Source organism: Harpia harpyja, chromosome 15 (assembly GCF_026419915.1).
Source record: "Harpia harpyja isolate bHarHar1 chromosome 15, bHarHar1 primary haplotype, whole genome shotgun sequence".
NCBI classification, from domain to species: domain Eukaryota; kingdom Metazoa; phylum Chordata; class Aves; order Accipitriformes; family Accipitridae; genus Harpia; species Harpia harpyja.
Genome location: NC_068954.1, coordinates 744,050 through 769,512, shown reverse-complemented (window position 1 = coordinate 769,512; position 25,463 = coordinate 744,050). Strand labels below are relative to the sequence as shown.

General features: G+C 40.8%; 1 protein-coding gene across 8 annotated transcripts in view; it reads left to right on the top strand.

The window, feature by feature from the left end:
- DTNB (dystrobrevin beta) overlaps positions 1 to 25,463 on the top strand; it is a 214,487-nt gene that overhangs the window by 87,694 nt on the left and 101,330 nt on the right. For 7 of the 8 annotated variants that reach the window (XR_008238481.1, XM_052809547.1, XM_052809548.1 and 4 more), the window contains one exon: positions 12,607 to 12,684. Coding sequence is in view for 7 of the 8 variants with exons in the window: in XM_052809547.1 (XP_052665507.1) it covers positions 12,607 to 12,684 (78 nt within the window). In the remaining variant the exon portion in view is untranslated. Of the gene's footprint in view, positions 1 to 12,606; positions 12,685 to 17,121; positions 17,230 to 25,463 lie in introns of those variants that run through there. The other variant, XM_052809553.1, reaches the window with a different exon arrangement.

Here is a 25,463-nt window from a genome sequence, read left to right as displayed (position 1 = left end):
AAGTAGTGTTCCAGCTCAGTTTTTAGCCTACAGCTGGAGTGCAGTGAGCGTTTTGAAATATTGTCTCCTAAGTCCTCCTGCCAAGAGGAATCAGAAATCTTGGGCTTGATACTCAAGTCCAGCCAAGCCATGCACGGTACAGGATTCAAACTCAGCTGCCCAAAGGGCTAAATCTTCTGGCTGCTTGACGTTGGCCAGAGTTGCTCTATGGGAGTTCTGTGGGGTGACAAAGGCTGCTGCAAGCATGGCTGCAGACCTAGCCATGAGTTTTTTTGATGTACAGATGGTGAAAAGGAAAGAAAAGCCCAAAAGAAAAAGAACAAACCCTTCTTAAAATACAGTGATTTTATTTCTGAGGTCTGTTTTGCATGCGCTGCAGCATCTTCCCACTGCATTGTTCAAACCTTATTTTGTGACTATGCAAATTCAGTCTTTCTGAGATTTTATCATACAGTATATTACATGAAGAGAAAGTACAGCGTAGTAGGAAAAGCAACAAATAGCGTGTTGCATCAATATGTCATTTTGAAGGGACCCGCTCCCTTGCAGCATCTCGTGGTTGATCGTTAGCTGTTTGAGAACATGGGCCTTAGCTGCCAACAAAGTGTAATTTTGAATTTGCATATTTTGCCTCTTGAATTTGGCTGGTAATTCTTACATTTGTGTCTGATGGATTTTCTTGTGTCATAGATTTGTCTTCAGTCATTGTAAGAAATCATATATATATATATCTATGACAAAGAAAAGTTTCCAAACTTTGCCTGCTGTGAAGTTTTTCCCTCACATTTTGGGACAAAAGAGCTCCAAACATATACACAGATGTTACTACAATTATTTCCTAATTTGGAGTTCATGGAGTCCAAGTGAATCATCACAGACGTTTAACCTCAACCACAAATAAAACAGAGATCAGAAGATTTCTTTGAATTACTTCCTGTGCAAAAAATCAGGTATTCTATAAAAAGCATTAAAGTTTCCAACATGAAGAGGGTGCCACAGCCATGGGAGTAGTTCATGTGCTTTGTTGCACTTTGTTCATTGCAGTTTCTGCTCTTTGGATTTGTTACATCTTTGCTTGTGTACTGCGGTTTGGTTTTATTAGAAATAAATCAAATTTATATGTAAGATGCCATCAAATCACCACATAATTGTCTGCTAAATAGGAGGTTTGGAATTACGATTCTCTCTGTGGAAAGAATGTTTTCCAGCTTTTAGTTGTTCCTGTGTTTCTTCGCTGAACCACCCCTGCTTTTCAGCCTCCCTCTTGATTGTAGTTCCTAAAATTGAAAGTAATTCCATTAGTATTCTACAGAGCCAAATGCAACAGAAACCCCTCACTTCCTAGAAACTGCTCTTCTCCTTTTGCACATGGTTATTGCATTTGGCTGTTTTGCTCTAGCATCTCACCAGGGATGCTTCTTTAGCTGACTGCCATGAACCCTCGTGCCCTTTGCAGTCATTTTCCCAAGACGAAGTCTATTTGTGTCCCCAATCTGTCAATTCTGTGAAAAAGGTAATTCTGGCACCCCCTTCTTTGCTTTCTGTTGTGAACTTTTGTTTTTCATTATCAGCTTTTGCATTTTTAAATAGGTTTTCCTTTTCTTCATTTGTCTGCCTTCAGTGCCTCCTATTGAACAGATGTATTGATCTTACATTCTACTTACTCAGGCATGTAGTCAGAGGGAAAAGGCAGCAGGAGATCATTATTTAGATTTGAATAATAAATAATGGACCTTATTTATGGGTTTGGTTATATATAATACACTGTACAAAAGAAGTAATTCTTGCATTTCCGCCTACTTAATGATAGTTTTTGAGCAATTAAGAGGATAAGAGTTCATACAGCAAATAACAGTAAAAGAATTACCCTGTTAAATAGTGGAACAATTTTGTTCAGTAGAGAGAACATTGGACAGAAAATTCACCCATCTAGTGCTCACTGTTATCAAGCGTATGGTATGACCTACTAACGTCGGAGCTGATGAATTTCAAAGCAAGTAGGTATCTGACCCAATTAACTTCCAGAATTGTTTCAAGTAATTGTTGAACTCTTCAGGCACATAGAGTGGAATAGCAAGGACAATGTTTAAGTAAGAGGTTTGAAACCATTTTCACCCAATCTTGTTTAAAAGTAGCTCTGTGGACTACTGCTGAAGCTTCGCTATCCCACAGCATTCCACAGTAGCCCTGTCTGCTCATGCCAGCCCTCCTCTTTAAATTTAATGTATGTCTATGTTGCACATTTAGCCCATGTTATGTACATTGTCTGGCCCAGAGTCCTTGCCATTTGCACGCAAAGCTCTGAAATACTTATCAATATGTTCATTGAAACTATGTTCTCTTGCCTAGCATGAGTTAAAGCTTTCACTTTCAGACATTCTTTAACCTATACCTATTGTGGAGAGATAATAGCCAGTGCTTGTGCAAAGTCAGGCCTGAAAGACCATTACAAAGTGCTTGAACCTTATATGTTCTGGTCTTCCCAGCTGCTTGCTCACCACTTGCCTCTGGAGCATGTGTAGGTTTATCATCATAGAATATCTCAGGTTGGAAGGGTCCCATAAGGATCATCGAGTCCAACTCCTTTGAGATTATTGAGTACCTTGGTGCAGACTGCTCTGTTTCTGCGGATCATCCCAGATCAGACTGATCAAAACCTCTGATGTAAAGAGGAAAGGCTGCCTGATTTTGGATGAAGTATGTGAGGTAGTTGAGCACTGGCATAGGTTGCTCTGAGGGGCAGTGGAGTCTCTGTCCTTGGAGATATTAGGAACCTGACTGGGCAACCTGCTCTGGCTGATCCAACTTGCACAGGGAGATTGGACTAAGTGATCTCAAGAGGTCCCTTCCAACCTCAACGATTCTGTCATCTGAAATACCCAATTGCAGGAACCAGCTTCAAGGTTCTGGGGCAGGGTGATCAAGCACTGCCAGAAATCATCAGTTAAATCACAATTGTCAGTTCCCTGTCTGCTACCACTGATGTGAGGGGTTTGCCTGGATCAGTGCTGGTGATCAAACACTGTCCTCTGGCAGATTTCTGGTTAAAAGCTGTGCGGCTTTGATATCAGAGGAAAAACTGAAGATGCAAAGTCAAAGGAATAAGCCCTCAATCACGTCAGAGTGCTGTGTATGCTGTTAATTTGAATGTGCCTGGGACCGTTCTTTGCCAGTGAAGCCAGCTGGCTCTGAACCGTCACATCCATGCTATTGATCTTTCTTACCTTCCAAAAGAGTCTGGCCACATCTGAACTGCTTACTGGGAGTCATTCCTGGCCCCTGCTAACTCCCAAACTACTCGCAGGAATTGTTTGGGAGAGAGCTATTTCACTCAGGCCAAAACTGCGCTAGGGTCTGCTAACAATTTAAACATGCAGATGATCCCGTTCCAGGATATTAGAAGACTCCCTGGCACTGTTTCATTTACTAATATAAGTGGGGCCAAACTGGCTCTGGATCAGGCCATCAAACTACATTCTTGAAGATTTGTGGGACATAAACTGTAGGAACAGTTTGAAAATGAGGCATGCTGGAGTGGGCTCTCAATCTTTAACTCAGTAAATGGTATCTCCCATTTTTATTATTATTTTTGGAGAATTTGCAATGCAAGGGGGGAAGATTTCAAATGTATTATCAATATAGAGCATTTTGCGTATAGCAAAATGGCTTTATCCTCTTTCACTGAGGGAAGACCCTAACCATTTCCTTGCTCTCTTGAACCTTCTCCCCCCCGACTCCACCCTTCGTTTTGGTCATTTAGATCCAATGATCACTTTATCAGAGTGAGTAGACTTGTATAGTTGCTAGCACTAGACCTCAATGGCCTGGATACGCTTTCTTTTCATGGTTGTGTCTTGTGCCTTTTTGTCCTATTGCCATGTCTGGCATCATGCCAGGTAGGGGAGAGACTCTGTTCCCCTTAGAGCATCGCAGTGTCCTTGTACTGCATTGAACATATACCAAGTCTTGTCTTATTTGTGACAGATGGGAAGATTCTGAACAGGAGAAGTGTTGAGATTCTCAGGCAAAGCGCATTTCAAGTGTTTGTCTCTATATCTATCTTCCTTTGCCACTACTTGGTAGGTTTTTCATTCAACTAGCAAAACAAAGAATCAATCTCCTTTATACACTAGCCTGGAAGAGTATGTCCTTCTTTGGCTTTTGGATTATTACAGAGTAAAATTGGCTGGAAAGGAAGCTTAAAAACAAAACAGTAGCAAGAGATCCTGTATCTTGTCATCTTAAAGATAAACAAGACCTGCTAGAATAACAGGAAGAACAGGCAATCCACTAATCATCTTTGGTGTGAATAATGTCCATGTCGTCCCAGTAAAATAAATGACGTATCATCCCAACATCAAGCGTAATAAGGCCTTTACTGGCGTTGATGAACCTACGAGTCTATGCATAATGACGGAACTGAATGAAATGTGCACATGCGCCTTCTAGCAAACAAACCAGCAAGCTTCTGAGTGTCAAAAACACATTATCTGTTTTGTTAAATGTACTAGTTATCATCTGTAAAAAGGTTATAGTTTCTCTTAAATCAGTACTATACTAGCATCAGCTGAGATGCAGTCACCACACTGATGTGCCACAAGGTAGTAGCAATATGACAGCCAGCTCCTGGTGGTAATACCAACCTGCTTTAGAAGTGATATCACCTCATCCTTATTTGCATCCAGGTAACGAACGGGCAAGATAATCTGTTCATACATCTCTGTAAAACTGTCTCTTCTTGTAAAGGTACCAGAATCACCATTGCCTCTTCCAGGTTGGTGTCACTGTGGGTTTCTTCCACATTAGACTGGCCTTTCTAGTTGTCCTGGTCTAGAACTGCTGGTCCTCATGCACAAACCCTAAGTAATTACAGCTGTAAGACATGTCTCCACCCTGTGAACTCCCCTTCAGGAGCCACCCATCTGCCAATGACCAGAAATTGCTGCTGAGTCTTTTTTCAGTTACATTGCTGAGTCATATCGCTGAGTCCTTTTTCAGTCCTTCTGCAACAGTAGTTCCATCATTAAGTCAGCTTAAGCAGTGCTGGATCGTCCGTGGTTTGGCGTTGCATGGAGCAGGTACAAGGAAGGAGCGTTGGTCCTGAAGTTCCTCAGCCAAGTGCATTGGCAAGCGAAGAGCAGTGCGGCAGAGGATCCCGTGGAAAACGAGCGTGTTCTGCCGCAGCATACAGGAGCACAAGTCCTAGCATGGCTTGAGCTGGTGATGCTGTAAGAACAGTGGTGTACGCTCCCATCAGCGTTTGCACTAAGCGCTCTGCAGGCTGAGTGTTCAGGTGGTATTCTGGGGAAAAGTAGCGTCACATGTGCACAATCCTGGATGTAGTATACCACAGGGTGCTCGTACCTGCAGTGTTTTGGTTGCTGTGAGAGAAGGAGGTTGTGACAGTAATAGGTAATAGCCCAGGATTATTGGAATTTGTCCTGAGCTCTTGTTAGTATGATAAACTGGCATAACATCCTCAGCAACATGGTCTCAGATGTGGATGCAGTTGTTGGCTCGTGAGAGTTTAGGAGCTAGTATGTGCTTCCATCCAAAACCCAACTGCATTCCTTGAGCAAATGTCAGTACAAGTGATTTGACTGCAGTGATGTACAGTTTGCTAAAGCATGTAAGTTAGCTAAGGAAAGCAAAGTGTCATGATTTGATTCACAGTTTCTGCGATGTGTGTCTTGTATTTGTGCGTGTATGTATTGAGCAAAACGTGGATTTGCAACCTTAAGTTTAAATAATCAAAACCTTGTATATGGAGTTACCTAATTATGGTTACCAGCAAGTAGCCTTGTTTTCTAAAGAGTGGCAGGGGAGAAGTAATCTCTTTTATTAAATCAGCTGTCGTAACAGGAAAGAAAGAATATGTTTTGGGGGTCACAACCTTGCTCCTGTCCCTTCAAACCATCACAGCGTTTGTCTTTCTGGGAGAACTGGGTGGCACTGCTAATAGACGGGGATGGTACTTACTGTAGGTAGCTTCAGGTGTGACTAGTGTTTGGAGAAATCTTTTGGTCTCTCCCGAGAACCAGAGCTAAGACAGAGCAGGTAACATTATTGTGCTGTTAACAAAATGTATTAGCATAGTTCTTCCAGGAATACGATGTGAGAAAAGCTGGTCATGCTTCTGTTGCTTTGAAACCTTCCTGATATGTTATAATAGAAAGAGATTAGTTTTTACATGGTTGTTCATGGGAGTCTCCTACTGGACGTCCAGATAGCTGTTGAGGCATTTCTTTGCTTCTGTGAAAATGGCACGCAGTAGAAAGCAAGAATTACATTAAATCAGATTGCACTTTATAATCAATGTCCCTCTCACCTGGAGGGAACTGCTAAGCAAAAAAGCGTTAATCAAGAGGGAACTGCTAAGCAAAAAAGCGTTAATAGCGTGTGTGTTGTTAGGAACAAACAATTCTAATGAATGCTAATGACTTGTACTTCCTGAACTGCTGTATGAGAAATAATAAAGTTCCCAGAAAAAGGAATCAATCTCACTTTATTGCTTTTTCCAGTTGACTCCTTATCTGAGAAAAGTGAAAGGACTAGCATGCCAGCTGGGATGTTTTTATTTTTACAGTTTTATGCAACTATGTTTCATCAGCCGTTTTTTATCATTTAGGGTGGGGGGTTTCACTTAATAAACTGAACTAGGGTTCCCTGTGGATTTGGTTGCTATTCCTTTGTTACAATCCCTCTGTTTAACTTCAAGCAATTGTCTCTTATGATATCAAGGTCTTGACTGCAGTGTCTGCTACCTGTGATGCCAGCCTGCCTGGCACCTAGAAATGCTTTATGTTAACCTTTACCTACAAACATCCACAAAACTATCTGTTTTCTTTTAAATCTCTCCTTAAAATTCCATCAGCATGCCTGTAAAATAATAATAATAGTAATAATAATAATCAGAGATTATAGTCAACTACTCTGTAGTGTAGTGTGATGTAACATCAGTATGGTTTTTCAGTTTCATATACCTAATATATATAATATAACCTTTGGTTTGTGCCTACCTTCATGTGTCGGTCCAGTCTTAGTTGTAATTCTTTGTAATTTTCTTTTCACAAAGAAACACAACCTGGCCTGTCAGTGGGATTCCTAAGCAATGTCAAAAGACTAATAGTATCTGTTACACAGTCTTACCGGTTTAGAAATTCTCAGGTTATAGAGCAAAACTCAGCTTTAAATTTAGCAAATAAATAGCTGTTCAGATTGTAGCTATGTAAATACAATAGCTACAATTTTAGAAAAAATAACAAAAAAAGACTGACAGATATCATGTAGTTATCCCCATTAATTCCTAATTTAAAAGTAGCTTAATTCCAGGCATTATTATATGATAATTAAAGAAATATTGACATTTATTACAGTGCTAATCAGTGCACCTGAAAAATACTGTCTTTTTTTGTTATATGTGATACACACACTGGTTCTTACACACAAAACATTGAATAAAGGTAGGAAATGTTACCAGTTATGGTTTTGACATGGATACACTTTTAACTTCTGCTGCTTGAAATCCTTACCTGGCTCGGGACCCTTCAGACCCTATTTAATTGTCCTTCCTGAGGGCCAGTGAAATTTTTCAAATTTTGGAATTTCAGGTGTCAGTCTTTGACTTCAGACTCATCAATTCCAGATCTGACTGACAGAGCATTCTTTCTTTTTTTTCTTTTTTCTTTTTTTCTTCTTTTTTTCTTTTTTTTTTCTTCTTTTTCTTTTTTTTTTTTTTTTCTTGGCTGCTGTGACAGCCCTTAACCCTCAAGTATAGATTGCTTTTCCTGAGCTTTGCATTTTCCAAGTCTCTGTGCTCTGATGGAAGCCAATAAATAATGTTGCTTTGCTGCACATCAGCAATCTCAGATAGGAGAACTGTTTAGAGCGGAAGACAGTTTGGTAAATTTTGTTTACTGTTGCTTTTTTGTAAAGGTCCCTTTACAGGGTGATTGTCCAGCACAGCAAAAAGTCTCAAGATTTAGTGCCTTTTATTTATTGAGGTTTTAGACTTCTGAGGTCTCAGAATTGTCCTGGTTTTGTTCTGGACCTTCATCAACCAAGTCTGAAAGAAGACAAGCAAGTAATTAGACCTAGGCTTAATTGTGCTTTTCTTCAGAATGCGTAATGATTGATTTTCCTACTTAGGAAAACTGTTGACACAAAATAGCAGTGACTAATCTGTTTCTTATTTCTCATTTTTAGACAAGATTACTTTTATATTTAGACAAGATTACTGAGAACAGGTGTGACAGCAACTTCAGTTACATCTGGATCTCATAGGTTTTACTACAGGTAGGAGACAGTAGTTAATAAGACTAAATACTAGTGATAGAGACAAGTCAAGATTTTTGCTGTTTTTATTAGAATTATGGTAATTGCCCATAAAAGCCTGTTGACACGTTTGGGAAGATGATGGGGAAATCTAAGAATAGAATATCATCCATCCTGAGTTAGACTAAAAAGCTCTTTAGTCCAATATCTTGTTTCCAGTAGGAGCCAAAACTGGACACTTAGAGAGGGAGATGGTCATGACAGAAGAGACAGAGGTAATCTTCACACATAAATATGTTTTGAAAAAATAAAGGAACATAAACAAGTGCTGGGGCTGGAAAGCTCTAACTTGTGATACCTTCTATAAAGACGATTTAAGGTATTTTAGCTTCAGAATTAACTTTATGACATTTGTGTAAAAAAAAAAAAAAATTATGTGCGTAAATTGTTTAAAATGGCTCCTAAGTGATGGCATACTTGCGTTGTTCTTTCAAGTCTTTACTCCTTCTTTCCCAAATTTGTGCTGAATGCAGAGGACTCTCATGCCCTGTTTTCAAGCCCTCCACAAATCTCTACTATTTATTTGTGTTCTGATAGCATCTGCCACTGCTATACGATGCTTCGGTACATGAAAGTGTACAGACCCTGGTTAGACTGTGAATAAATCAAACCCCAGGAGACCACGGTAATAGAAGTACCCAAAGCTGTAAGTTTTCTTCTACGTGTCCCTGGCCAAAGGAGCACCCCCATCATTAGATGCTTCTCGCCAGTACAAGTGTCAAGACGAGCCCTTGTCCTGGCTTTGAGCCTACAATGCTGTTATTTCCTCAGTTATTTCTGGGTCTAGTTACACAGAGAGGGATAGCATTTCAGACGTGACTGAACGAGTTAGCACCTACTTCAGTGCTAACCAGCAACGTACTAAGTAGAATAAGCGTTTTTGTTTTGCGAAGGATACTGTCGTGTTTTTCAAACTACTAAAAGTTTATGCAATATACACCTTGGACCTCGCGTGTGGAATGGGAGTAAAGATTGCCCATGTCTTGATTTATGCTCTCTGGCATAGGCTGATCTCTGACCTCCCAGCTGCTTGGCTAATGTCACTTTTTGTAAGCATCGTGAAAAAAGAGAATTTAAGGAGTTTGATTTCTCAGCTTCTATGGCTGCTGCGTTTGTCCCAGCTCCTGGGTATGTGGAAGATTTCTCTTATTATACTGCTTATTTTTAGGTGTTTTTCTTCCCAACAGCACCCTAGGCTGATTAAACACACCTTAAGTGCCAGATAAGTTAAACCTGAAAAATTTAACCTAACAAAAGAGACGAAGTTTTGAAAGAAAGTTGTAAGCTGCTCTTGATATGCATCAGAGTCCCTTAGCTGTTTTAATATCTCAGCTACATTGTGGGTGGGAGAGGAGTTACTTCTTCTGAGTGCATCTTCTGAGTTTCTCTGCCAGTGATCGTTTGGGGATTTCTCCTGTCTCAGGTGTCTGGATAGTTATGTTTTCTGGTGAGATTATCGAGGCAGAAAAATCTCTCCTCAGTAGCTGATTCAAGAATATTTGTCTTTTTCTCTGTTATGTTGGTAGGCTGTAGCAGATGCCAACTATCATGAGCATCTTGGAAGGGGAATTCAGTTATGTTCCTTTTAAACTAGAACCTGTGGTAACGTAAGGTGGACCTGCACTGAAAGTCCCAGGCTCATAAAAGCAGCTCTTATTACTCCAGTGGTATTGTGTACATGGTTACAGCATCCTCCCAGTTTCACAAACAATATGATTTTTCTGTCATGGTTATACAAGAAAAAATAGTGCCATCTTGACAGAGTTACAGTTTTTTGAAAAAGTATTCCATAAAAATATATAAATGGCCTCAAGAAATTCTCTGAACTGGGAAAGGCTTTATTGTACTTAATAAAGAAGATGAAATCGTGCTATTAGAAATCTTTTAACCAGATGTTCGTATTTAATTTTCTTTGCCTGTTTCACGGTTAGCAAGGATTTAGCTGGAAAATTGAGGACACTGGTATTTACAGAACTGGAGTGAACGTGTGGAAATGTCTCATAATGGTACTAAAACCAGATTGCAAATGGTGAATTGCATCCACTTTCTTATTAGAAGAGTCATATAAAAGCAGTATTGTAATAAAATAAAGAATTACCCTTCACTCAAAAGAGTAGACCCACAGAGGTGAGCTTCTGTGGGATAATGGAAAATGTGCCCTCATGTACAATTTGTTACTTAAAGTGAAATGAATTCTGTGGAAACTTCTGCTGTTGTATATGTCTCGTGGAGGGTGAGTATGCGTGTGCTGTCCTCTTCGGTCTCTACGCTCCATATACCCCCGTGCAGCCATTAAAGGCTGGCAGCACGCTGCGGTCCGGGCTTCAGTGTCTCAGGCACACTCTGCTGTGAGCTTGCTTTATCCCCTCCACTGAAACGCAATACCGTGTGATTAAATTCACTTACCCTAGAGTTATTAGGAGTACTGAGGTGGTATGTGTTGTGTCTAAGAGCACAGTGTTTAAGGAAACTGCTTGTCCCTCCCAAAGGACAAAACCCAGCTAATGCACACAGAAACGGTGAAACAAGAGTTGTTGCTAAAAAATACAGTTTTGGTTGCAAAAGCTGCTCCTTGTTGTAGCTGTTTCTCTCACAGCTGCACATATAGTTTTATGGTGTGTGTGGCAGGAGAATGCAAAGCCAATAAGTAAATCTTTAGGAAAAAAGGAGAGTTTTGCAGTGGAGATGTGGACAGAGCATTCCTTGCATTCGGTCAAGAAGAAGTAAGTAGGGAGATAAAGGGGCAGAGGGAAAGCACTGTTAATTAACTGCTCGTTGCCACAGGATGTGTTTGTACCTTCACTAGCAAAATTAATGGCTTCCAAACATACTGTTGGATTTCCAGTGCATTATAATCCTATTTCTGCTTTTTTTGTACAGTAAGAAGTTCCTTTTCCAAAGGAGCACATTCAGTAAATACCTTATGACCAAATCATTTCTTGGTTTAATGTTATATTTAGAACAACATTAACGTGAAAGCATGCAGCACAGTTACTTCTGGGCAAATCTGTCCTGAGCAAGGACTGAGAACTGAAGTGCTTTTGCACTCAAATCCTACATGGAGAAGGAATGCAGTAAGATGTACAGGAAATATGTTCTTTGTCATTTCATATGTTTGACATCCAGGTGATTTTTTTTTTTTTTTTTAATGGTTGTTTGATTCTCTGGATTACTGGGCTCTTAAAATTGTTGAATGAAATAAGCTAATGAGTCTTAAGGCAATTCCTAGTGTTCACACGTCCGAAAGAGGAGCTCCGTGCAGCTGCCCTGGGAATGTCAGGGAAGGCAAAAGCTGCGAACGCTGTTGGGGAGAACACCTTCTGCGCTGTTGTACTGTAGAAAACGGAAGTTGGCAGGAATTAATTTCAGTATTATCTGCAGTAAATCTAACTGAGAGGGAATGCTAAGATGATGGCAAATACAAACCTATGAAGATTTTAATCCATGTTCCAAGAAAGCATGCAGGAAAGTGTGGCATTTTTCTCCATTAGGATCTGCGCAGGTCCCATGTTGTCTAATGTGCAAATTGAGCTTTTATCTGTGCACAGACAACCCTGTACATTTTTGCACGTCTCATTTTAAAGGATGATGGATGTATTTGGATATCACTGGAGGGTAAACATAGGCAAATATTGATTCTGTGATAGTAGCTGCTGTAGTTCTTCTCTCCCAGTGGCTTGAATTTACCGGCAGAGCTGTCTGGGGACGTCCCGTGTGGGCTCCTCGTGTCCTCCCACTCCCTGCACAGCCACAAGCAGACGAAGCCTGGGTGGCCACAGTAGTGTGGCACTGGGAAACTTTCAGGGTTTAAAAATGCAAATAATGGGAGCATCAGTCTGTGGTTGTATTTTATAGGGCAGAAAGGAACACAAGGCTCTATCAATTTATTTTTTTCAACTACCTTTAATTTATTAAAATAAAAACCAGACAGATGGTGTATGTGGTTGTTGTATAAATGATTGCTTGTTATAATAAATCTTTGCTTAATTCCTTTAAACATTTCAAATAATTGCCGTAATTTGAATGGTTTCTATGTTTTCTTGAACTACTAGACAATGCCAAAGGTCAACTATGTAATCACAGATGTTAGTTTTATCTTCATTTTAGTGTGACACATGAACTGTGAAAAGCAATTAGTCTACAGCAGATCAAGCTCTTCAAGTACCTGTGTGCAAAATGCAAAGAGCACAGTTATGTCTTTTTTCCTAGTGTTGGTTTTGTTTCTTTTTTGTTTTTTAAAATCACTAACTGGAGTAAATATTTTTATTTTAGTCCTCCTCGGCCTCTGACTAACATGAATGACACCATGGTGACCCACATGTCCTCTGGAGCACCTACACCAACAAAAAGGTATGTGTGCTTTGCAATATTGGTTGGTTGTTTCTGTGAGAGGTAAAAAATACAGAGCGTGGATTTCGCATCACTAGGACTCTTCTAATATATTTCACATAACACTGCCCCTTCAAAATGTGTATGCAGCATTCATAATATAAGGAACTGTTTGCAGTGCTTCATTTTGTTCTCTCTGAAGAGTGATTTTCTTTTATTGGAATAGATGTTATTATGTGAGTGTGACTTAAGAAATATCTAAAGAGCGCTAAAGATATTTTTGTTTTTCATTTTTAAATAGAGCATTACTTCCAAAGCTGTTCTGAGAAAGGCTGGTCTTGTTGTATCATAGGCTCCTCTGCTGACAAAGGATTATTCTGTTCTGCTGGAGACATTTCACATAATGAGTATACTGCATTGCCATTGTTAACAGTTGTTCACACCAAACACAGCTAAGCTGCCAAAGTTCTTTCGCGTTGCCCACGTCTACTAGAGGCATTTAGGTTTGAGTTGAATTTGGTTTTACTTTTACTTAGTTATATATATGTAAATTATTGTATGGATGTATGTATGTAAACATGCAAAAAACTAGTTGAATCATGTATTTGCACTTTTCTTTCTTGTTAAGATATGTTATGGAGAATAGCAAGGTGGTTCACTGGAGACCTCACTTGTCCAAAGCTGTGAATGAATATATGTTCCCTGCAGGGAATGAGAAACTGAACTGTCACAATTTTAGTGGCAAGGTGGCACTCAGGAGGGCAAGCTAGATCCCTCATTTTCAGCAGCAGTCCTTCAAACAGAACTAAGCAAAGATCCATGTACTTTCCTTGACAAAATAAGTCAGTTATGTATGCAGGTTTGAACTGGCTGTGTTAAAATTATTTCACAATCGGTCTGTAAATCATTCCATGTAACATCTACAAATACTACGCAATGTGCAATACACTGTATGACTTCAAATATGGGATGTAGTAGAGTCCCTATCACTGGAGGTCTTCGAGACACAATTGGGCAAGGTGTTAGATAATCTTGTCTAGGCTCCTTTTCCCACGGAAGGTTGGACCAGATGACCTTGTGAGGTCCCTTCCAACCTAGGCTGTTCTGCGATTCTATGAAATACAACTTTTGCTGAATTAGAAGCGAAGAGGCTGAGAGAGCAGACAATTCCCAAAGCCAGTGCTTTACAGACTGCTTTTACAGTCCTTAAGCAACATAACACATAATATCTTGTTTATTGGGTTGCAAGCAACCTTGTGGGCAAGGTCTTTTGCATTGTCTCTGCTTTTAACCTCTGTTTGGGGTCCAAGTTTGTTCACTGTAGCGGAGGCAACAGCCATCTCCAAATCTCTATCAGACAAGATCGTGCTTTAGGCACTCATGTCCTCTGTGCACACAAGCTTGAAACTTTTCCCAAGTAACAGTGTCTGTCAGGTTCTCCTGCAGCCTCTTCATCCTCTTGCGTAAAAGGTCTTACAGAATGGAATGGTGCAACCCTCTGCCAGTTCTGACTCAGGAGCAACAGTTAATGTGGGTGGTGATCACCTAGTTCTGTAGTTTCTACTTTGTTTAACCACCTTTTCCCATTTTCTTAATCCAAGCTGAATAATGCACATTTAAAAAATCTCTTAATTCCACAGTCATCAAGACCATCTCACCTGTCTGGTAGGGAGAGCTTCCTAATGCCATCCTGTCATGTTCTGGCTTACCAGCGTTTCACCTCTTTCCAGTATGTGATGAGTTTCTGTGCTGGTCAGTGGGTGTGATAGGTGCCTTTTTGTCTTGTGGAATAACGTAGTCCCAGGAACCATTCATTCCTCTGCTTCTTTCCATTCAGAGATTTCTTTCTTTCTCAGATTGTGTCTGCTGTGTTATCTATAAAAATCATATCTGTTCTGGAAGAAGAGGCCAGTGAAACTTGAGTCAAGATCATCCACAGCAAGTATCTTTATGTTTCTTGCTTTGCAAAATACCAGGAGGCAGACTCATGCAAAATATAAGCTTAGCACTGAATATTCTGGAGGATGGCCTCTGATGGAGGAGGTGAAGCAGTCCTCCACAGATATGCTTTTCAGTTGCCAATTTAGTTCAAGCACACGGGGACAAATACTTTATTACTAAATGAACAAAAGAGAAGATACCAGTATTGGCTTTATTGCTAAGTACCAGTATTGATCCTAAAGTACATTTTACCCAAGGAAACACTTGGGTTTGGTTTTTTTTTTCCCATGGGAACATCCAGAAACTCATTCAAAATACCTCTTTCACATCATCATCTGCCAGCTGTGCTTCCATTCGTCTGTGGGCAGGGGCTAGCCCACCTATTCCCTTAATGTGAGAAGGGGGACACCACAGAAAATGCTAGGAAAATACCATATCAAGCACTAATCCAAAGTAAGAGAAGGGCTGGCTATTGCCACCTGACCCTTCTACTTTTTTTCTTGGCCATGTAGATCTTAAAATACACTGTTGAGATAAGGAATAGTGGAACAGCATTTTTGTATGGAATAATGGAGGGAAAGAAAATCAACAGCTTGAGGTAAATAGGTATTAGTAGGCAAAGTAGTGCTGAAGGTAAACTCTAATTACATTATGACAAGACCTTTATGTTTAAGGGTACAGGAATTCCATGCTGATATTGTTTCCTGTCACCCATGATGACAAGTACCAGATGCTTAGGGAAGTTTATAAGCAGTAAATCATTAAGTCAAGTCAGTAAGTCAAATTTCGCTCTTGTTTTTTGCACTTGTTCCCGTCTTGCAGCACTCATCAGTCTACTTCCTCATTTGCAGTATTTGTAGAGACCACTGCTTCATAAATCCAGCATCCACAAGTGAGTTCTACAATTCAGTTATGACCTGTTTAAGAAAACTCTTCCTTTTTTATTGTAACATTCACCAGTTCACCTTCTTCATTCTATTGAACATTTTTTATATCCCACCTGCTTCTAGCCTAAGAGTCCTTGTCTACTTAATTCTTCCTTGCACAGAAGGTGGTCTGTAACTCGTTGTCCTTATCGGTACTCTTCTTCTTTCAACATTTCTTTTTTATGTGGGATGGCCAGAACTGCATCTAATAGTCAAATCTGAGGCCACTTTGGTGTTCCAGTCCCATATTCTTCTGCTTGTGTGAATTGCAGGGATCCGCATACGTCTTGTGAGCAGAGACTGTCCCAAAGGCAGGCAACTAAAGAAATCTTTCTCCTCTCTGATGTGGGCAAGGATATGCATAGATCTGGATCTGATCACAAGAATCCCAGAAATACTGAATATAGAAACCGCAGTGATCAAGGGAAACATAAATAGCTTTTCAACAGCGCTACCAAGATCAGTATTTCGACTAATAAGGACATGATAGAATCAGCAACAGGGCTTTAGAATCAGCAACACCCTTTGGCTTGGACCATTTTTGTATTTATAAAGGAGCAAGGTCTCTGTTGCTGTCTGTTGTCCAAGACAAGACCAGGTAGACCAAAGATAGTTCAGAAATAAAAACTTTGAGAAATCAGACCTGTTTGGACATATGGCATGTCATCTGCCTCTACGTACCCTGAAATTGTCAACTAGCAAGACTTGCTTAAAAGGTTCCTTGTGAGAATCAGTTATTATTTGCTAACTCAGGCCTCATTCATACATCTCTAGAAGGGAGCTGACTGAGATCATCAAAAAACACTGAATGGTAACACAAATGTCAAGATAGGCTACTTCAGTCTTTGGGGACGATCCTTGCTCACAATTATTATCAAACAACGTACCAGTTGATTGCAAGCAGCTTGTATTTTGAAAAACACGCAAGTAACTATAGGTGACTGCCCACTTAAAAGCACAGAACTTCTCTGTACTCCGATACATAAGCCATTCCCTCAGCGATTCAAAGGCTGCAGTGAAGTAACTCAGAATGAAGACCTCTATAGCATATATACTTTACAAATACCATCCCCAGCAAAGGCTAAGAAAAGAAGTTGGAATAAACATGGAATAAACACCAAAGAAATGACCTGATTCTGCAAAATGATCATTGTGTCATGCTTTGTCTATAGTTTGCTCTTTCTGAGAGGCGAGACATTCACGGAAGTGTGACACTAAACCAGTCCAGAACCAATCTTTAGAAAGCCAGAAATCATCTTACTTTCAAGCATCCTCTTTAGTTAGGCATCATGAGAACTGACAGGCAGCAAATGCATGGTAGATGTCACCATCTGTGATCGCCACACCTGTATTAGTATCTGCCTTTTACCAAGGTCCTGGCTCTTCCCTCTTCAAGGATCCCACTTCCAGAATTCTGTTACGAAAGGTTATGTCATCTAGCAGATTCTGCAAGAGTTCACGGGAGGAGGCTTCTTCTCTCTGTACTTGCTTATTCCAAAGAAGGAATGGGGTATTTATCTTTTCCTGGACCTGGGGGGAACGGACAGGCTGCCTCAGGTTCAGGTAGTAATGTTTGCCTCCATCATTCCAGCTCCTCAGGCTCTCAGCTTGCAGAACGCATACTTCTCCATAACCACTCAACAAGCCCCTGGGGATGTACCTGAGGCTCGCAGTGGAACCCAAACACATCTCTCGAAAGGTATTGTCATTCAGACTCTGCTTAGTGCCTTTGTTCTTTGCAAAATATCTAGTTGTGGTGGCTACATACACCTGTCCAAGTCTAATCAGGGTTGGTTTGTTTTTAATCACATAATAATGAGAAATGGAGGTCTTCATCAGAGCTTCTCTGTTTGTTCAGCTGAGGTTCTACAGGAAGTGATCAGTGAAAGCCATTTCACATTATAGGATTTATATGACCCAAGCTGTTTCCATCTCTGCAAGGCTTGCCTGCTGGCATTATTGAGTTGAACTACACTGAAAAGTACTTCTAAAGTAGCATAGATTATCTTAATCAGGCTGTGTCCACACATACCAAAGAAATGCTGCTTTCCAGGTTTTACTTGAGACTGCTAAAACTTTGGCTCAGGTCAAGTATACATATTTCAAAAATAATATGGAAACACTGCAAAATTAATTAGGAGAGAGCTATAGAAATATCTAAAAGCTGGAAATGTGATGCTAAAGGAGCATTATCTGTTTAGTTTATTAAGGAAGGTAGGGAAGTGATTTGATTGCTAGGTTACAGATATTTATACATGGAAATATATCCAGTAGCAGGGTGGTTTTTTAGCCTTGCATAGAAGGGCATTTCAAGGTCCACTAAATTCTGCATAACCTCTGCATACAGCCAAAGTGGATGGTTACAGAACCTGTGGAGTTAGTAGTAAGCACGAAAGCTAAAATACTTGGCTCTTGCCTCAGCTTGAAAGTCTCTGTTTTTGTCTCAGCATATGCCCATCCATATATGGGATAACATTTCCAAGTATTTTGAGACTTTTAGTGCGCTGACTGAACCACTGAATACATTGAAGCATTATTGGTTCATCCATCTAGTTTGTCAGGGGCATAGGAGCACGTGTCTGTGTTGTCTTTGTATCCACCATTTCTTTAAACCTGGAAAATGTACAGGTGTCAGCAGTTAATAATAGAGTTAAGTAAGGCAGGAGAAACAGGTTTTTCCCCCTTTAAAAATTTCTTACATTTCTATTTTGTCAGTTCACATATGTCTGATTACAATGTTTTCCCCAAGATTTATTACAGTTACTAGTGCTCTAGATCAATCCATGATGTAAAAGATCATCACTGACTAAAATTAAGGGCCTCATTTCCCTAGCTGGAGGCACTGTCGCATCTTGGCAGCATGAAATAAAGATAGCAGGGTTGCTGAGGTTGCTTTGTGTGAGCTGAATGGGGTTCGGATCCGCATTTTAATGTGCTGAAGCTGTTCAAACTGGCCACTTTTCAGTGGCTTGGCTTCTTTTTGAAAGCCAAATTTGTTCCTAAAATTGACTGTATTTTATATACCTGGAATAAATGACGGATGAAAGTGTTAGAAGTTACATGGTTGCCTGTCTGGGGACACAATAGGGCTCATCTTTGAATGTCCTCAGTGCTGAAAAAGAATTAAAGGGCACCAGCAAAGCACAATAGCATTTGTTGGAAATATATTTGATTTCTGTGACAGTAATACTATAGTAGGAGCAAAAGGTAGTATCCTGCCTAAATCCTTTCCATTCTGAAGAGCATTTTACATTTGTTTATACATTCATCAAACTTCCTTCCTTCACGCTAATATATTCCAGCTTCCACCAGTAGACTAATCCAAGAGTAAGGTTTTTTGTTTTGCTTGCTTTCCCCAAAAGATGGAGCAAACATGGGTCAATTTATTTGAAGGCAAAGTTGGAAGGAATAGTAAATGGATATCTATACATGATTTTGTTGGAAAAAGAGAACTGTTTCTGCAATTTTTTTATTGCACCCACATACTATTAGGAAGTTGCTGTTCACGGGGCTTCCTGTAGATATAGATATAGCTAGATATAGCTGTCTGGCTAAATATAGCTAGATACAGCTAACCCAGAACCTCAGTGAAAGTCCATACCAATTAATGTACGTTGTTTTAAAAGCCTTTTTCATGTGCTTCCAAGTAATGTTTTTCACAAGAGAAGGAATTTAGTCGTAATTGTGAATTGCGCTAAATTATTTGTGAAAACTGGCCTCATTCCAGTTTTAATCTGTTCATCACAGATGCGCGTGTGGAGGGTGTGGGGATCTCTAGGAGGCACACGGGTTTTCTGCTTCGTCCCGGGGCTTCTCTGCGACCAGAGCTACTGCAGAGCTGGGCTGTGTGCCACGGCTCCTCCGTACTGACCTCTGCAAAAAAAAAAGTAAAGCCAGTCTGCATCCGTAAAATACGTTATCTGTCGTGAAACAGAGGCTGAAATCAGTAACTCTTGCTGTGGGAGAATGAGAGGCTTCTCCAGCTTGTGCTTGACAGCTCTGGCCTTGAGAAACTGAGGCAGTGATTTCACCGCTGGAGGTAGAGTGGGCAGTCGTCAGCCCAGGGTCTCCCTGGGGAAGAAAGGCTGTGGACGGCAGGTCGAGGGAGGGGGTTCTGCCCCTCCGCTCCGATCGGGTGAGACCCCACCTGGAGTCCTGCGTCCAGCTCTGGGGTCCTCAGCACAGGACAGACATGGACCTGTTGGAGCGGGTCCAGAGGAGGGACACAAAAATGATCAGGGGGCTGGAACACCTCTGCTATGAGGACAGGCTGAGAGAGTTGGGGTTGTTCAGCCTGGAGAAGAGAAGGCTCCGGGGAGACCTTACAGCAGCCTTGCAATACTTAAAGGGGGCTTATAGGAAAGATGGGGACAGACTTTTTAGTAGGTCCCGTAGCGACAGGACAAGGGGTGATGGTTTTAAACTGAAAGAGGGTAGATTGAGATTAGATGTAAGGAGGAAGTTCTTCACTATGGGGGTGGTGAGGCGCTGGCACAGGTTGCCCAGAGAGGTTGTGGATGCCCCATCCCTGGCAGTGTTCAAGGCCAGGTTGGATGGGTCCTTGAGCAACCTGGTCTAGTGGAAGGTGTCCCTGCCCATGGCAGGGGGGTTGGAACTAGGTGATCTTTAAGGTCCCTTCCAACCCAAACCGCTATGTGATTCGATGATTCTATGATTCTTGTGATGGTTGCATCCATTCGTTGCACAAGGGCTACCAAAAGACAGGACGGGGGCTAGCTGCACTGCGGAGCTTCTTGCTCTTCCAGGACACCCTGAACGCCACCATTCAGCAGCAGGGCAGGATGGAAACCTCTTTTTGTGATTTCCTTCTGTTAAAAACATGAAAATAACCTCCCTTTGGCAACTGTTTTGTCGGGAATAAGACTGAGCTGAAAGAACAGGATTGTAATGCCTGAGCTCACTTTTTTTGTGAACTAAAATGTGAAAAACAAACCAAAGGAGCCCTCGTCAATGCTTCACTTCAGTCTATGCACATCTCTGAGGAACCTCTAGCGTTTCCAGCCTCCTCATCCTCTGCTTTCAGTGGGAAAATATCCAGAGGGGCAATGAACTCTTCAGATCCCACCATTTCAATAACTATATTTTGCGCGAGGCAGGGAGCTTTCTGTCATCTCTAAAATGCTGTAGACAGAATGAGGTCAGAAGAAGTTTTTTCTAGTAAGCAGGGAGTTCTGGGAACAGAAGTGTAGCTATGGCCATGCTCAGCTGTGGATTTTTTTCACATTTAGAAATGTAACATTATAATTTTGATATTTTCCATCCTGCAAAATGTAAGTTTCCAAATGAAAAAAGCCGATTGATTCAATGGCATGTTTACATTTGATAGTGTTGTATCAGATGTGGGAGACACATGTTCTGTACATTTATTGAGACATTTACAAAACGGAAATTTTAATGCAACCTTGCCTATATTTGTTACCTATGATACAACAAAACACAGCATTTCTCTGATCTTTACAGCCAATGAGCCTTTCTGAATAAATGGAGATGATTATGTCTCTTCTGTAAGAGTAGGCCAAGCCCATTAAATGTTATTTGTTTTAGCTAATTTATTTTAAATTACTTCAAGAACGGATTTTTTTTTTTTTCCATTTCTGTTGTGGTCAATGTGCACTATTCTTCTTCCAGTAATTCTGTTCCCAAAGACAACCTGTCCTCAATTAGGTTAATGACGTGTACTTCCCTCTTTAAATACCCTTCTACATCATTTGTTTTCTCAGCAGCCGTGGTCAGTCTGTAGGTTATGCAGCACCTCTTATATTGCACATCCATGTTAGAATTTAAATGCATTGTATTTCAGTCTTGTTAATGTATATACTATGTGAAAAGATGGATTGATCACTCTGTTTTTTTCCTAAAAGGCTTGTATATGTCTCTGTTGCCATTATGGCTCCTATAAATGTGTAAGAGTGACAATCATCTCAACTGCTCAGTTGCCTACAGCGGAGACATTTCTTCCTAAGCTAGCTGCAGTAGGCTCCCTACGTAGTTTATGTAGACAAATAAACTGTTCTGGAGTGTGATAGAGCGGACCTGATTTAGATGTCCACTTTAAGATGAGAACAGTCTAGCAATGCCTGTTTTCTTTCCCATTGACCTTAAAGGGAGTGCAGACAGCTAGCTCATATTAAGAAGCCTCTAGTAATGTGTGTTCAGGGAGGCAAAAGTTTCTCCTTTGGACTGAGAAGGGTCTTTAAAATAGAAGTCCTTTTCAACAACCTAGCGTATAAAAGCAGTCACCGTATTTGCTACCTATAATACAACAAAATATTGCATTCTTTTTTTCTGATTTCTAAGGAGCTTGGAGACTATAGACATTGCATTTGGGCAGGTGAAACATTTTCTTACAGCCTAGAAAGAAAATTACTTCCAACTTAAGAACTGAAGTTGAAAGGGATGTGATGTGACCTGCCTAGACAATATTCAGAAACCTTCTTTTTTCCTATCTGAGAGGTTTTATTTCCACTAACTCTAACTTGGACTTTTTTTTCAGTCTTCTGCTCCTAATGTCACTGATTATCTGCTCTTCCTAGACCCTCATATTCCTTCTGCCTTTATTTTTGTTTGTCATTATTTAACTTTGCTGTCTCTAGTACCATTGATTTATGCCCCTTGAGTTCTGTCCTTCTCTGGGTTTGCAAATGTATGCAGAACTGTGTAGTTTCCAGCTTTTTGATCAGACCTCCAGAAACTTTCCTCTGCCTTCATCTCTGCATTGATGTATTACATATCTATGTCATTGATGCTGTCTCTTGGGTTTTTTAAGTTCTGTAACCCAGGGTGATTTTTATTTGCTCGGCTAGCTTAATTTATCATCTGACAATTTCCAATGTGCCTTTTTTCTCCTTCATTCCCACATCCACATTCATCTCTCTGACATTTCCTTCTAGCTGTCCAGTCACCAATTCCACCTGAAAGTGACTGAAACTACTGTTATTATCTGCTCTGCCATTTTTCTTTGACACAGGTGGAGTACATTTGGTTTTTTATATTCTGCTTCTTAGACCTATGTGACCTCTAGGGATCCTAGATCCATTTTAGCCATAGTTTCAGCCATGAAAAGGTTTTGGGGAAGAGAGCTCAATAGCATGAGCCTGGGTGGATTGTGGCAGCTGGCACTGTCTGGATTGCCGTTATAGATGTAGCCAGGGTGGTCAGGCATGTTTGTGCCATGATTCATAATGCATCCCATAATACCCTATATATACCTGCATAATACCAAAGTAGACTTTCTTTCTAAAAAAGGGATAAAAATACCTCTTTGTCTAGAGACAAGGGAGATCCCAGCTCACATATAACCTTGCTCAGTGAAGATGTGATGATACTTTACAAGATGAAAGAGAAGGGGACAGCAAGGAGGAAGGAAGGGTGAGGACAAGGGTCAGCATAATGATTCAGTCTAACAATTTCAAACAAAAAATCTCTGTTTCAGTACTTATTATTTAAACTGATATCTAGATGCCTCTAGGTATTTATTTTTAACCTGTAGTTTAAAATCCTCTGCATGTAATTTTGAGTCTGTGGGATGTGGGTTGAGGAACATGCGTTAGGTGAGAGCGTGGGGAGTTTGATGGGGAGGAAAAAATGGTCAGAAAGCATCTCCAAGGGGAATAGTTGGGACATTTTTACACTACTCTTAAGTGGCTATAAGATTCAAGATCGAGAGGACAGTATGTGAATAAAATATAAAAGAAATCTTGGGTTTGGAACCTAGATGTGAAAGGTGTTTCTCTCTTGCTGTTGGCATGTGGATGGTCTTGGGCTAACGCAGACCTCGAGGGTGTGCAGGTACAGCACTCTGCAGACTCATCCTGCAGTCAGCAAGCGCCTCGTGGGACTGCTGGGTAGGAACAGGAGACACAGGACCTGCGGGCAAGATAGCTGTGCTTAATCCTGATGCTGCTTTGATGGTGTCTTCTAACCTATCTCTGTTGTGAAAGCTTCGGTCTACCTTTACACCACTTCTCACATCAGCTACTTTCACCTCTTGTGTAGTTTTTTCCCTTCTTCAGTAGTGGTGCTTCAGTGTATCTTACATGCTGTCGCTGAAGTAATATTTCTCATGCGTTCCAGTTCTTCCTCCCTCTGGTTCATGATGGGTTTTCTAATAACTTTATTGCAATCCAACTGGTGTCACAGGACTGTTGGGTCCAACAGAGCAGTGGTGATAAAAACACCATGCCAGAAGGGAAGGGAATGGGAAGCAAGACTGTCCGTCAGCAGCACCCTGCAGGCAGAGCAGATCCAGAGTACTGCACTCTGAGGATTTGGATTTGCTCTCTATCACATTTCTCATCCCATTCAAACACTTAGTTTCTTTTTCAGTTCTTTTTCACTGCATTTTGGGTACACTTTTTTTTTCTAGCTACCCGATCTTTGCTCTGAGATTTGTCAGCCTAGTTCACCTCAATGTTTACATTACAAAGTCACAGAAATCACAGACTTGTTGAGGTTGGAAGGGACCTCTTGAGATCGCCTGGTCCAACTCCTGCTCAAGCAGGGTCAGCCAGAGGAGGTTGCCGAGGACCACGTCCAGTTGGGTTTTTAATATCTCCACAGACAGAGACTCTACAGCCTCTCTGGGCAAACCTATGCCAGTGTTTACCCACCCTCATAGTAAAAAAGTGGGGGTTTTGTATTCAGATGGCATTTCTGATTTTGTTTCCGTTGCCTCTGGTCCTGGCACTGGGCACCACTGGCTCCCTCTTCTTCATTCCCTCCTTGCAGGCATTTATAGACATGGATTCATTCCTTCTGAGCCTGCTCTGCTCCAGGCTGAGCAGTCCCAGTCCCCTCAGCCTTTCCCCATAGCAGAGATGCTCCAGTCCTTCAGCGTCGTGGTGGCCCCTTGCTGGACCCTCTCCAGTCTGTCCATGTCCCTCTTGTACTGGGGAGAACTGGACCCGGCACTCCTGGGGTGGCCTCACCAGCACTGAGCAGAGGGGAAGGATCCCCTCCCTCAACCTGCTGGTGACACTATGATGCTGATACTTTAATTTTTGTTCAAGTCCTCTGTTTTTACACTTCCACATGTTCTTCCACATGTTTGGTACAAGTTTTCTGATTAAGATTTTGATTATTTTTTCAAGTAACTTAACAGCAGCATACATACTCAAACAGTTTTTATCACTGCTGTCCTTCTGCAGCCACTTTGCTGGCTCTTCATTCCTCCCTGTCCTGTATTTGCTTTAAGTTCAAGTGTTAGGAGATCACGGTTTTATTCTCTGCTTTAATGATGACCATCCAGCATGCTGCTGCTGTTGGACTGCATTACATTTCCCTGTATAATTATATTGTGTGATTTTCAGCTTGGATATACGCCCCATCGTCTTTCCTGCATATGACAGCTGGAGGTAGGGGTCTGAAGAAATTAAAAGGTTGTTCAGAGTGTTCAAGGAATGTGGTGGCTTCCCCATGACTTTAAATCTTTAAGCCAGATTACATCACTGTCTGAACAGAGTGCTGGAGGTCAGTCAGAAGCATGGCTTTGATTCAGAAATTACTATGCTAAATTTCATCGTCTGTAGTATGCAGAGAATGATGGTAATTATCCTTTTTGACCTTAACAACTATTTAAATCAATCATGGGGAAAAGTAATGTGACAGAAAACAAGAGACCCCTCTAGATTATATCCTGGCAGCTCTTTCAAAAGCTCTTTCCCTTCTCAGTAGCCAGAGCAGCAGTGTGCAATTTTGTAAAGATTTACAAAGTTGTGAGCCAGCATAATAAAAATTTGCAGGGATTTCTTGCTGTAAATTACAAGATTTTAAATAAATTGTCTATTTTACTTGGCTTTCCTGGTAGATTTTCAGAACAGAATTTAATTTAAGACACCAAAAGTACTGTTTAAATACCTTAGTAATTTATTGAGTTGCTTATAAAGCTGCAGAGCCAAGTCTTAGTGTGTAAAA